At 36.0% G+C, this 15,024-nt stretch overlaps 1 protein-coding gene across 7 annotated transcripts in view; it reads left to right on the top strand.

Annotated features, from left to right (window-relative positions):
* SIPA1L1 (signal induced proliferation associated 1 like 1) overlaps positions 1 to 15,024 on the top strand; it is a 375,977-nt gene that overhangs the window by 215,244 nt on the left and 145,709 nt on the right. For all 7 annotated transcript variants that reach the window (XM_027844736.1, XM_027844738.1, XM_027844739.1 and 4 more), the window contains one exon: positions 10,019 to 10,149. In XM_027844736.1, coding sequence (XP_027700537.1) covers positions 10,019 to 10,149 — 131 coding nt within the window. The remainder of the gene's footprint in view (positions 1 to 10,018; positions 10,150 to 15,024) is intronic.

The raw sequence follows: 15,024 nt of genomic DNA, 5'->3' as shown, positions 1-15,024 counted from the left end.
AAGATCGAGCTCCCCATTGAACAAAAGTAGTCTGAAGATTGGTGAGATTATATTTGATTTGCTTGTTCTCAAATGGATTTTTGAATTAATACTGTTAGGGTTTTAGGCTCATTATCCTCTCACTCTGTATGCTAAATGAAATGAAATGATACTGATGAACTTAAAATACAAAGCAGGTTTCTTCCTTTTAAATCTATAATTGCAAGGTTTAGTCACACAATCGTGCAACCTTGTCTAGATATTTTTTTGTTAAAGAAAAACATTTCTTTTCCTTACTTTACTAAAAAGCAAAACGAATTGTAAATACTCTGTAATAATCATTTTGATTAGAATTAAGTAACAAAAGACTAAGGTCTTACCAATTTTGAGAAATTGTAGGAGGCTACTTTATACTTTTGCTTGTGTGTATACACATCTTTTTTACTTAATATGTTGACCAGAAATCTTTATTGCAGTCATATAAACATTGTCCTTTGACTATCTTCAGTCATTATTTGCAGTGTCCAGGATGCTTGTACCTATTTAAATAACTTGTTGTTTTTCTAGGCAAGCTATTTTGGAACAAGAGTCTAATTCAGATATGATCTTATTTGAATGTATTTTAACTTCAAATTTCCTAGGCTGGAATTTAAACATGAAAGACGTTGTCTTAGAAGTATCTGCAGCTCATTTTCTAAAATTACTTTATTTCGTAATTAACTTATCTCTATGCTATTGCCTTGCAAACGTGGATCGTAAATGTAATTTCCATGCATTGGTCTTCTCCCATGTTGCTCTTCTTCTTTCTGTTATGATTTTTTTTTTTATCTTTAATCATTGTTCATTTATGTTCTTGTATGTAGGTAGGCACCACAATCCTGTGTTTCTGCTAATGTTTTTCCTATCCAAATCCATAACAAAATGGTTTTCCTTTACAATTTTGTTCACCTGCTCAAACATAAGTCTCGAACAAATATTTCCAACTTTAGTACTGTAGAAGGTCCATTATTTGCAGTGGGTATTCTCTACTCTGGTAATCATAACCCCTCAGCACTTGCGATGATAGACATCATGAGTTCTTTTATTTAAGTAATTAAATCATACGATGGCCTTTTGTAATGAGCTTCTTTGAACCTAGTTATACTTGTTTTTTTTTTTTTTAGCAAGGAGGCCATCTGTCCCTGAACCATACTTGAAATCTTTCTGACTCAGTGTGAACTTCTGAGATTGTGCTTGACTGTTATAGCCTTCAAAAATCTAGGGTTATCTTTATTCTGAAATGAAGCATTGGAGTAGGGCTGTACCAGGGTGAAGGCTGATGGGTAAAAGTGTACCCAAATAGTAAGGATTAATTAGGCAAAAAACAAGAGTTACAACTCATAAATAATAGAACTCAGAAGTTCTACCTTACACCCATTGTATTAACAAAGATAACAAAGAAAGAACATAACTATTATTGGAAGGGCTTTGTAAGAATGGGCACACTAATGCGCTATTGGTAGAGCTGTGTAGTGCTCCATACTGGAGTATAGTTTGGAATTATTCTCAGAAAGGCAGCAAAGTATGTACACTTATTGACCCAGTGATGGCACCAGTAGGCTTATCCTGCAAAGTGATCAAAAAGGGAAGAAAAGTACCCATATGTATAAAAATTAGCAATACTTTTTGAGTGTAGGAAGGAACTAAATACTAGACCCGTTAGTTAGAGAATGACTGAACATATTGTGAGCATGATAAAGTATTATAGTGATAAAAGAAATTATGAGAGGGATGGATTCAGAGAAACTTGGGAAGACTTATATGAACTGGTAAAGTGAAGCATGGTAAAGTGAGCAGAACCAGGAGAACATGTATTCAATGACTTTAACACTAAAATGAATGGCAGCTTTGAAGAGTTAAGCACTTTGACCAATGTAATAGTCAACCATGACTCTAGAGGACCCATCTTCTGACAGGGGAGTGATGGCCCCAGAGGTGCAGAATGACAGGTACATTTCCAGATATAGCAAATATATTGCTTTGCTCGACTGTGCTTATTTGCTACAATTTTGGTGGGGCAGGCAGTGGAGTGATGGTGATGCCACACCAAGAAAGAAAAGTGGCACCAGTGACCTATTTAAAAGAATGCGCAGCAAAGGAGAGGAGAGCAGAGGGAGATTCAGATAAGCAAGACAGCTTTGCAATTAACACGTTCAATTTATTTAATTTCTTTTTAAAGGAAGTAAGGTGGACATGGTGCTTGCAAACCTCTTTTTCTGTTATGTGAAAATGTTATTTGTTGGTGTTTGTCAAGTTCAGAATAACAATTTCTTTAAAAAAGAACATCTTCCACCAAAGCCTTCACTCTTCTCTTCATCTGCCCCAACCCGCTTTATATTTCTGGCAGCAGAAGTAATTTTCAGGAATGCTATTCTGTTAGGAAGTGCTCTCTTTCGATTCTAGGGTGTTTTATACTGTTCCACTTTCCTCATCCTAACTTTCAACTTCACTGAGTTGCAGTTTTGCACATGTAATTACATAATAAATCTTGCTGTAACACTGAAGTAACAGTCAACATAAGGCAGCTCCGTTGAGGGCCACATCCAAGAACATTTACTTAACTAGTGGGTCTCATTGTGGAATAGTCTCATATAAGTAACTATGCCATGAATCCAAACGATCTAGTGTTTATGTTTTATCCAATTCCTCTTTTTCAGCCTGGCCATCCAATGGCCATCTCCAAAAACCTACTTCTCATTCTTGTCCCTATTATTGATGCTTGAAAACACTAAGGATCCATTTATCCTTCTTTTCTTCTATATGCTTTTTTTAGCTCCCTTACCTGGCAAGTGACAGTCATGGGAGCTAAAGAGGTGTACAGAACATAAAGGAAGCCAATTCACCTCCCTTTAACTTGATATTGATTCAGGGACAGAGCCAAATGCCTGCTACCTTCATTTGTGAGGCCATCTTTAATGTATATATTAGAATGTATATATTTGATTTGTATATTAGAATGGTTTTTCTGTTGTTTTAGTATAGTGCTCATCTCCAAGTTTCACAAAGTGCTATAGATCCTGTCACAACATCCCTTGCCAGGAAAGGCATTATTCTTATTTTATGGATTAAGATATAGGGAAAGAATGGTGCCATTGCAGAAGTAGCTTTAGGAATGTTGGAATATTTCTTGAATCTCTTTTACCTCCAGCTTTGGTTACATTAGTATGAAAATTATCATATGAGCTCTGAAAATATGCTGACTTTAATCGCAAGGTTGTGAATATAGCTGCTGTGATTAACCTAAAAACTAAAATGGCTCCTCCCAAGTGTTTTTATCATGGCATTTGCTTTACCCTGTAAAGATTACCTGTTGAATGAAATAATACTACCCTATTGTTAGTGTGTACTTTGTGACTATCTTGGCCTATTATCATGTGCAACAATAATTGCCACCTTAGGAGAATCCTATGGTTCAGGGCCAACTCTGCACAGATGTTTTTAAACCATTGTCCTGATGCATTTGATTGGCATTCAGTGTTTTGGGATATTTATCTTTGAAGGAACTTCCACTGTGGTAATTGGGATAGGTTCTCTAGGGTGAAAAAATCATTACAAGAATAAAAATAAAATCCATTATTCAATCATTTCATTTCACAGAACAAAAGAACATAAGATATTAGAAAAAGAGCCAAAAGATGCCTCAGAAGTCATTTTCCATTCCCCTAACTTTACAGATGAAATGGAGGCTCATAGTTACTAAATTACTTGGCCCAAGGTCAAATAAGTTGTAATTGTCAGAAGTGAAATTTGAACCCAGGTCTGCTAATTTCAAAGCTACTTCTCTTTCCACTACACTGCATTTTATCTTGTGTCCTAGGAAGCTTGCCTGTTGCTGCTTCCACCATAGTAATGTAGGATATAAGCTGCATTTAACAGAATGTGGGCCAGAATATTTCTACTGATTCTAAGCTTTCCTTATTAGTGTTATAGACTGTCATTGACCTAGTTAATTCTAGGAAAGTGAAGCAGATTACAAGAAACAGTTACCCTATTTGGTACTAATTGAGATGTATAGAAGCAGTTTTATGTAAGTATAATTAATCTATATTGAAGTTCTTATAGGATATTGCTGCCAAAACAACTAATGGAGTTAGTGATTTGGGTGCCTCAGTTCAGGAAATATGTAGTATAAAGGCTGATAAACATGAATAGTATTTGTCTAATTTTATTTTTCTAAAAAATGTTTTAATGGTGAAATGATTTGAAAGAAAAATAAGAATAAAGTTATTATGGTATCATCCTCTGACCTTTGAGTACCCAATATTGCCTAAAAATATTTTCTAAAAGGTTAGCAGTGTTTTAATAGCACATCTCTAAGTGTCATATGACTTAGCTTCTAGGTAAAATAAAAGATTTTGGGTTTTTTTTTTTAAGATTTTGATTTTTTAAAAATTGTTTCAGTAAAGTTGAAGCCTCAGCACCTTCATATTTGATATGAAATCACAGAAAATTAATATGAAATTTCAATTAAATTCTTAATTCCTCCCATGTTGTGGAGGTGACCCTGGGTTCTTGAAGACCATGTAGGTAGAGTGGAGGCTTTGGGGAATCCTACCAAGTTGGAGAGACTTTCAGGATAGGCTAGTAGTGGCATACTTTTTAGGAATCAACCTATGTTTGCTGCTAAAGGGCTGACAACAGAGGGTGAATTTTTGTCAAGTCATAATGAAAGTCTACTTAGGTGTAGAGTAGTAGTAGTATTGATCCAAAAGTCTACAGTCTGATTAAGTCAGACATCCTTGAAGTATTAAAATCAAAGGATCATAAATTTAGAACTAGAAGAAACTTTAAAAGTCTGTCTAATCTAAACCTTTCATTTTGCAGATGAATGAACTAAAACCCAGAATGATTAAATGACTTACACTCAGCAACCACTAACTCTAAATTGATCCTTCTTTCCAGGCCACCATGATGCCTCAATATGTTGTTGAAATTCTATTTTAAAATATTTATTCAATACCTTGAGTAGTCCAAGATTTCAAAGAATAGAGACATAGCCTCTATACTCAGTTGATCTAATTATGGGATTTGTTAATTTTAAGCACAATTATCTGTCTACCTTTCTCACAGATACATAACACTGTCACACATAACTGATATATGGTATCTGTTTCATGATAACATTTCACTATCAACCTGATCTCATTCTTTATTTTGTATACTTGGGAAATGAAGCTGCACAGCATTTTAGATCTAGGAAACCAGCCTCTCTCAGTGGTCTGGGGCAATTAGGGCTGTTTTTATACCCAGGAGAGAAGAAGAGAACTTGACGAATGTTTTATTCTAGCATAAGTGGATCCCTGGCACCCTTTGAATACACCAACTAGGAGTAACCAAGATGAAGACAAAGCTGAGTTGGTAAAACTCCTTTGATAAGTACAAAATTCTATAGGCTTTCAGAAGAGGAAGGGATTATATCTGGTTGAGAAGATCCAGAAAAAACTTAATTGAAGAGGTGACATTTCAGTTGAATCTTGAAGTATAAGATTTTGACAGGGGAAGTATATTCTAGGTAGTGGATACAGCATTGGAAAAGATAGGGAATTTAGAAAGCCTGGAGAATGTTTGAAGAACAGTGAGCATTACATTTTGATTGGGACATAAATGTTAGGGGATTAGTAGAAGATCAGTTGGTAATGATAAGATGAGGCCATATTGAAGAGAACCCTGAATGCCAGTTTGATGAGTTTGGACATTGTTTGGATAAAATCGTTGAAGATTTTTGAGTGGAATAGTAATAAATGCTTTAAGAGAATTATTCAGAAGCCATATAAAGGATGGATTGAAGGAGGCAGAGATTAGAAAGGGAAAGATATTGTAGACAAGACAGATACTGACAGATTTAGACAGTCAATTAAAATTCAGTATGGATTTCAAGTAGAAGGAGGTACTTGTAGAAGAAACTGGAAATTGCTGGGATGCTCATCAAATGGGGAATGGCTGAAAAGTGGGGTTTGGGAGAGGCAGATGTGAGGACAGTTTGTTCCAAACATGGGAAATGGTCATTGAAGAGATGCAGAGATTGGGAGATAGAGTGTGGTGTTTTAGGAGCAGAGAGAAGTCCAATTTGACTGGATCACAGAGTACAGGGGAGGGAGTAATGTCCAATGAGGCTAGAATGGCTGATGAGTCAGCAAAGGAGACTGAGAAGTGGCTAGACAAATCATAGAAGAAATAGGAGAAAGTGATGTTATGAAATCCTAGAGAAGAGATAGTATTCAGGACAGTTTGGTCGGTAGTGTCAAATGCAGTAGAAAATTTAAGTAGATTAAAAAGAGAGAAAAGATCATCAGATTTGGCCTTTAAGAGATCATTGGTAATTTGGGGAGAGCAGTTCCAGTTGAGTGATAAGATTGGAAGCCAGATTACAAATAGTTGAAGAAGGAGAGGAGAGAAGAGGAGAAGGAAAAAGAGGAGAAGTGGGAGAAGCAGTTAGATCCTAGGACAACTACTGCTAGGGATTTGATGGAGAAAGGGAAGGAAGGGTTTATTGAAGGGTTTTTTTCCACCCCTAAGTATGTTGGAAACTTTCATAACATTTGAAGGAAGGGAGTAACCAGTAGAATCAAGAGTGGTTGAACATTAAAGATAGAAGGGATAATTAAGGATGCAATCTCCAGCTCAGTGTATAGAGATTAGCCTTGGCAAAGAGAAAGACCACCTCATTATGCAACTGGGGAAAAAGAGGAGAGAATAGAAGATGATGCAAGGGGTTTTCAGATGAAGGATAGAAGAGGGAGCTTATACTGAATTTTCTTACTTTTCTCAGTAAAGTAAGAGGCTTGGTATTCAGCTGAGATGGGGGAGGTGGAAGTGTGAGAGATTTGAAGAGAGAAGAAAGTTTGGTGGTGCTAGGTAGTCAGGGACTGTCTTTTGCTTTTTTGTATCCCCAGCACTTAGCACAATACCTTGCACATAGTAGGTATTTAATAAATGTTTATTGAATGAAATATCTGTTTAGCACAATGCCTAGCACATAGTAAGCACTTAATAAATGTTTATTGAATTGAAATGTTTATTAATAAGTAATCAATTAGCAAAGGGTAAAAGGATTGCTTTGCTGTAGCTAGGGCTTATTTGTAGATAGATATATTTTAAATTCATGTTATTCAGTCAGCATTGCTTGTGTGAATTCCTCTAGCTCCATTCACCAGGATAGGAAAGGATGTCGAGGAGGTGAATGGTAGAAAGTACTCAGGTCAGTAGTCCAAAAAGAAATGAATGGTATTGGAAATCAGAGGGATTGAGTGCAAGAAACATTGGAGGCGGAAGCTATATAGGATTGGACAGAATTTGGATGTGAGGTGTGAAGCGAGGGAGAAGAGTCAAAAGCTTGTAAGCCTTGATGATTAGGACTTTTTCCACTAACAGAAATAGTAAAGTCAAGAGGAAGAAATAGTTTTTGAGGAGAATAAATGATGCGTATGATCTTGGACTTGAGCTTGAGATGCATATTCAGGTAGCAATGTACAGTAAGTAGTTGAAACTGTAATACTGGGCTCAAGGGGTCAGTGCTGGAGATAATATATTTTTAAATATTGGGTATGCCACTGAAATGCCTATAGAGGAGATATTTAGCATTTCAGTACCTTCATGTTGTTGTTGGTCCTTCGTTCTCAGAGGACCAATGACATCACAGGAATGATGTCTTAATTTGCATGTGAATTGGATTTGAGGGAGGCAGAGCTGTACAAAGTCATCAACCTCAAATTCTCCTCCCAAGTCATACCAGTCCAGTGGCAAGACAAAGGTCAAGATTACTGGCGATGGATCAAAATGGGGATAGGTGGAGAGTTTTATCCTTTGTCACAAATAGCCACTGCAGGGATAATGGCCCTGGAAAGAATTAAGGGATGGAGGAATTAGAGATCACAGTTAAGATGAACAGGGTTCTTCTTCTTTTTACTCTCCCCTGCTGACTCCACTTATCTAATTAGTTAATCTAGCTTAATGATTTGCCCTTTATATCTGTCCCTCTGTTTTTGTGTCTCACACTTACCTTGGTGTCAACCTAGTTCAGATTCTCATCACTCATCTCTCACATGGGTTATTAAAATCATCTAACTGTTTTCCCTACCTCTCTTCTGTCCCTTCTTTAATCCATCTCTCTCATACCAAAATAATTATCCTAAAGCATAGATCTGACTGCCACCTAGCTGGTCAGATGTCTTTAGTTGGCTCTTTACTGTGTATAGGATGAAGTGCAGACTTCTCAGCCTGTCATATTCAGAATATTTAAAGTCCTCTAAACTTTAGTTTTATGCTATCATTTCAGCTTTAATTCTAGTCCTTCATATCTTACTGGTTGTGAACTCTAAAGCTATCTTTATATCTAGTCCTACACTCTCCTGCCTCTTTGCTTTCCCTCAGACCATCTTCTTTCCAGGAATTCATGCTCTTCCCATTTCTTTTTTATATAAGATTTTACTATTATCTTTTGTTTCTTTCATCATAATTATCTCAAATATCCTTTCCCTTGCCTCTGCCCAAGAGCCATCCTTATATAATATGGAGTATTTTTTTATAGAGGGAAAAATAATCAGCACAGCTGATATAGAAAAGTCTGAAAACATGTAAGTTGTTCACAGGCTACAGTGTAACCTGTGGACCTCACACCTTCAAGAATGGGTATGTTGAGGGTGTTTTCTCATATCTCTTTGAGTCCTACTTGATCTTTATAATTTTGTTGCATTCACTTTTGAGTTTTGGTATGTAGTTCTTTCTGTTTGCATTGCCGTAGTTACTGTGTATATTGTTTTCTTACCTCTGCTTACTTGATTTTGTCATTTCATACAGATCTTTCCATACTTCTCCTTTTTCATCATATCAGTGATTTCTTACAGCGCAGTAGTATTCTGTTACATTTGTATACCAGTTTGTTTAGCCATTCCCCAATGGGAATTCTTTGTTTCCAATTCTTTGCTATCAAAAAAAAAAGTGCTGCTATATATATTTTGGTGTATATATGGAAACTTTTTTCTTATCAGTGACTTCCTTGGAGTATAACTCCCAGTAATGGAGTCTCTGGTTGAAAGAGACATTCTAGTATGGACATTTTATGGACAAATGTCAGAAATTATCTACATAATTCCAGATTGTTTTCCAAACTGGTTATACCATTTTAAAGCTTTACCAGCAATGTATTAATATACTTGTCGTTCCACAATCCCTCCAACATTGAGTATTGTCATTTTTTATCTGTTTATTCAGTTTTCAGGATATGAGATGGATCCTCAGAGTTATTTTGATTCTCATTTCTCCTATTAGTGATTGGTGCATTCTTTCATGTAGTTGGGAATACTTTACATTTCTTTTTTTTTTAGAAAGTTAGTTTATGTCCTTTGACCACTTAACTATTGGGGCATGGCTATTAGTCATATATATTATTAATTGTTTACATTTCTTGAATACCAAATCCTTATTAGAGAAATTTGATACAAAGATTTTTTTTTCCCATTTGACTACTTCCCTTCTTATCCCCTGTGCAGAATTCTTTACTTATTTCTTTTTTTCTTTTTTTTTTTTCACTTATTTCTACCTATTACCATCCTTTTCTTTCTTAAAGGCCCAGATCAGGTGTCACCTCCTTAAAGAATCCTTTCCTAATCCCACCTCTGACACCCTAATGAAATTGACTTCTTGGTTTTTTTTTTGTTTTTTGTTTTTTAGCATTTTATCTTGATCTCTCCTTTGCCTCACTCACATTCTGTCTTGCATTTATTTCTCTGTAACTGTAACAGAATTGTCCCTTTTTTCCAGTTTTGTATTTCCAGTATCTGGCACAGTACCCTGCACTTAATAGATGTTTGTGAATTCAATTGAGCCAGAGTAACTGAATATGTTCTTGGAATTACATTAGATATTTTTATATATTATATTTTTTTAAATGTATGTATAGCCTTTTGGCGTAGAATTTTTTTTTCCAGTGTTGATCTTTGAGTGAAGCATGCTGTTTCTACAACATGATGTTAAAATGGCTCTTTTTTTCATTTTGCTTTAGAACACTGGAACTATTTTGGAGCAGATGAGAACCTGGGCCCTGTGGCTGTGAGCATTCGAAGAGAAAAGCCAGAAGAACTGAAAGAAAATGGACCACCATACAACTATCGAATAATCTTCAGAACTAGTGAGGTAAGCTATGAATGAGAGACTCGAGGCTTAATAGGAACTCGTAATAAGTAGAAGTGTTGTTGCATTGTAATTGAAGTTTTATCTAACGTCACATAGATAGTTATGTGTGGTAATTCAATAGCTACTTCTGAATATTTGTGTCAGAACGTGTTAACATCATTCTTATGCCATACAGATAGTATGTAATATATCCACCTAACTTAATAATCAGTGATACATAGAAATAGCAGCTGTTGCTCTGCTCCTTCTCTCTTCACCATATCTTCTTTCTAGCCATGTACACACCTAAGATGTTAGGTGACAGAAAGAGAACCTATTCATCATCAAAGACTCTGGTATAACAGCAACAACAGCAGCTTAACATTTTTGTAGCACTTGTGAGATACCTACAGTCCATTTTCATCTTTACAACCCTGGCAGATGGTTGGGACAAGGAAGAGTATTTCCATATTGTTGATAGAGCTAAAACTCAGAGAGAATGTCAAAGAAAAGACTAGAATCCAACTTTTATGATTCCAAGAATAAGATTCCTCTGCTAACAATTTCCACCCTCTGCAGGATACCTTCCCTAATCACCCCAGCTAAACAATCTACTTTCTCTATATTCATGTGGCACAAAGTTCATATCACTTATATGACACTTATTATGTAACATTCTGTTCACACAGTCTCTAACCTTTTTTTGATTTATCATTGCCAGAAATTTCTAACATGGGATTTTAGAATGTCTTTCTTTTACCTGGAGGATCAGATAGCTATCATTAAAAAAAAGAAAACACAAACAAACAACTTAGTACGTACTCAGTACATATTGAACATATAGCTACCCAATTAATGGGTGACAAAAGAAGGAACAAAGAAAGAATGAAAGAAATAAAGGAAGAAAAAGAAAAGCTGTTGATTTTAGCTTTATATTTTGGGGTGGGACTGGTGTCAGAAAGACCTGAGTTCAAATTCAGACTCAGACATTTACTTAGCTGGAAAAGTCACTTAACTTCTCAGTTTCCTCATCTGTAAAATGGGAATAGTAATAGCACCTACTACTCTAGGTTGTTGAGAAGATCAAATGAGATAATAATTGTAAAGTGCTTAGCATAGTGTCTATAAGCACTATATAAATGTTTCTTTTTCTTCTTCTTCTTCTTATTAACTGGACACAGTGCTTTAAGGCCTTGTGAAGTGTTTTATGTAGATTTAAACCTCTTGACAGCCCTGTGAAGTTACTCCAGGTATCATTACTCCCATTTTACAGATGAGGAAACTGGTAGGCTCAGAGAGTCATTCAGCTAGTAAGTGTCAGAGTCAGGTTTCTAAACCAGGTCTAATTGACTCTCTGTTATATTCCCCTCAATGGCTATTCTAAATCTCTTGAAAAAAGATTTCTACCTTCCCCTTACTCTAAACTGAGGATGTCGCCTCATAGCGTACTGAGAAAATAAAGGCTATTCACAATGAGTTCCATTTTCTCCCTTGCACAGTGCACAGTAGGCATTGAACAAATGCCTATTGATTTGATTACAGATTGCACTTCCTTCTTTCCCCACCCCATAAAAGGACAATCTTTTCTTGTCTCTGCTTATTTTTGAGGCTTTTATATCTTTTCTGTAATTCTTACTGTTCCCTCTACTTCTCCATTCATAATTTGTTTGGAATGCCTTTGCAAATACGTTGGCCCTTGATCTCCCACTACTCTTTAACTCTTACTGAAGCTCCATTGAGTTGAAGCTCTGCTTCCACCGAATTCCTGGAGATTATTTTTAGAGCCACTTTCCTTAGCCTTTGATATTAGAACTAACAGTTCAAATGAAGTTCATTGAACATAATTGTTTTTTGTTGGAGCTTTATTTTTATAATTAAATACTTCAAATTCAGCTTGTTGGCGGATGCAGACCAAATGTAGAACCACCACTCATGGAAACTTTGAACTGTAATTTTTGATTTCCCAAGGATTGGCAATAGTTGAAAAACTCCATTTGGTGACATTTGCATTACTATGATCTTCAACAAATTGGCAAAGAATTAGGCAGGATGTTTTTTAAGATCTCTCTTTACCGTATAAACCTGCTATAATAATGATGTTGGTAAAAGGTTCTCTGTGTTATTGTGACAAAGATGGACTATACAACAGTGCTTCAAATACAAAATCCTTTGAGAAGTCAATTTATTCAGTATTGATTCATCTAATATTTATCAATAATACTACCACTACTACTACTACTACTACTACTGATTACTAATATTTTTATAGTGCTTACTGTGTGCCAGACACTGTGCTAAACATTTTACAATTATTATCCCATTTGATCCACACAACAACCCTGGGAGGTAGGTACTATTATTAACCTCATTTTACAGATGAAGAAACTGAGGCAAACAGAGGTTAAGTGACTTTCCCAAGGTCACACAGCTAGTAAGTGTCTGTGGCTAGATTTGAACTTGGGTCCTCTGCCTCCAGCACATAGAGTGCCGCCTAAAGAAGATAGCACCAGCCCCTGAGGAGTAGAGAGACGTTCTGGAAGATGTAGCGCTTGAGATGAGTCTTAATGCAAGCCAGGAATCTGAAGTCGAGTTATAGAGAATGGGCCTTGGCATGGAGGATTGCCAGGGTGGTCACAGAGGCAAGAGAGGGAAGATTGTGTGTAGAGAACAACAGCAGGAAAGCCAGGTTGCCTTGATTATAGAATATATGGAGGAGAGTAGAATGTAACAATGTAAGATTATTATGAAGATGGGAAGAAACTAGATTGTGAAGAGCTTTAAATTCAAAAACGTTTCATAGTTAATCCTGAAATTATGGTGAGCCATGGAGTTTATTGAGCAGAAGGGTGGCGTGGTCAGATTTGGCAGCTGAGTGTGGAGGATCTATTGGAGTGGGTAAAGACGAGGGCGAATGATAGATGTGGAAGCTATTGCAGTAGTTTAGACAAGGATGACAGAGAAAGAGATATATAGGAGAGATGCTATGGAGAAATAATGTATAAGATATGGCAACTGATGAGATAATGTGTAGGGTCTGTGAGAGAGAGGAATGACGTTGTGAACCTCAGGAACTGGAAAGGTGGTGGTCCCCTTGATAGTAATGGGGATGTTCAGAAGAGGGGAATGTTTTGGGGGAAAGATGATGGGCTTTTTTGGACACGTTGAGATGCTTACAGGGCATCCCATTTGTAATGTCCTGAGGCATTTGGTTTGAGGGACTGGGGTTCAACAGAAATACTAGGATTGGATAAATAGATTTGGAAATAATCTGCATAGAGTTAATAACTGTTTAATCTGCCTTTTCATTTGTTTGAAATTCTCTTAGAATAAAAACTAGTAAGATTGTAGTTGGATTACTACCATAACTGTATATTTGTAGGTCATTTAATGAAGAGGAAAGGTGAGCCTACATAAAACTATCAGAGGCAATTAACAATACATCTTACTTTTTGTTATATCACTTTATTTTCAAATTATTTCTCCACATGTAATCTTATTTACTTTATGAGGTAGTCAGTAGGGAGATTATTTTCCTAGTTTTACAGATGAGGGTCTATAGTAGAGTATCAAAGATGTTACCAGTCTTAGTCAAAACATGAGTAAATGACAGAGCTTCTTACTCTTAGGCTAGTGGTCTTTCTAGTAAGCCATCTCCTATATATTATCAGGGAGTCACGGCACGTTAGAAACAGATTTTTACAGATGAGGAATCTGAGGCAATCAGTGGTAAAGTGACATGCCCAAGGTCACCAGTTGGTGAATGTCGGAGGCGTGATTTGAACTCAGGTCACCTGATTTCAAATTCATATAAGCCATTTTCACATTGTAGCACAGAGACTTTTTTGACTGATTTTGTTCTCTGAAAGACATGGCCCTAGTCATTAATAACACTAATGACTTGGAAATTACAAAGAGCAAAAGTAATTATGTAAAAGGAGGGTCATTCTTTTCTTTTTCTTTCCCCATAGACTTCATCTTTTGTGAAATTAACTCTTTGTCTTCCTGTTGCCTATGATACATTTAATAAACTACTAGAATAGTATTTTAGAATAGTAAAATAGGGAATGTTTGTGGCCTCAGTTCCCATGGTCTATTATGGAGTAAAAGGAAAGACCATAATAACTGGGTTATTCTGCTATTCCTATGTGAAAAAGAAAAGATCTATTTTTGTCAGAATTAGATATTAAATTATAAGAACAAAGTTTTTCACATCATCAGCACTGTGTGAAAAATTATATGCAAATGAAAGTGGAAATATGCTAATCAGATGTGCTCACTGCAAATAGCACAAGTCTCTTCCTCACGTATGAAGATTAGTATAAGCCAGCATATTGATTTTATCTTTTCCAAATCTTTTTCTCCCCTCCATGGGCAATATTTAACTTAGATTAACAACAAGTGGTACGTGGCATTTCCTGGGAATTAAGACTCCATTAGGGTTTATGCCTGAGGAGCATTAGCTCTTCTTGAGCTTGTCGTTAATACATAGGAATTTCCCTTTGCCTCTTTTGTTAACTTAAATGCACATTCCATCTGAAGAGAAAGAAGGCCTTTGAAGAAAAGGGGAAAGGACAGAAGAGGTTTATATTTGAGGGTTGTGCTACTAACTTGTTCTAATTAGATTAAAATTAATATCCTCTTAGTGAGCCAGCTTTAAATAAAGCTAACATGGCTTTATGTTTTACTTTTTGGTTGATCACAATTCAGTGAAAACTTGTTAAGTGCCAACTGTGTGCAAAACACCATACCAAGGGTTTGGGGGAAATGCAAAGTTTAGTTAAGCTACAATTCTTGCCCTCTTGGAAGTTATAGTTTACAGAGAAAAAGCAAACATTATTGCATTACACGGTATTTTATCATTAGTTTATTTGAGTTATAAAAGAAAATACTTTATGA

The sequence above is a fragment of the Vombatus ursinus genome, unplaced genomic scaffold (assembly GCF_900497805.2).
Source record: "Vombatus ursinus unplaced genomic scaffold, bare-nosed wombat genome assembly UNPS02014945.1, whole genome shotgun sequence".
NCBI classification, from domain to species: domain Eukaryota; kingdom Metazoa; phylum Chordata; class Mammalia; order Diprotodontia; family Vombatidae; genus Vombatus; species Vombatus ursinus.
This window is presented reverse-complemented; position numbering and strand designations above follow the sequence as displayed.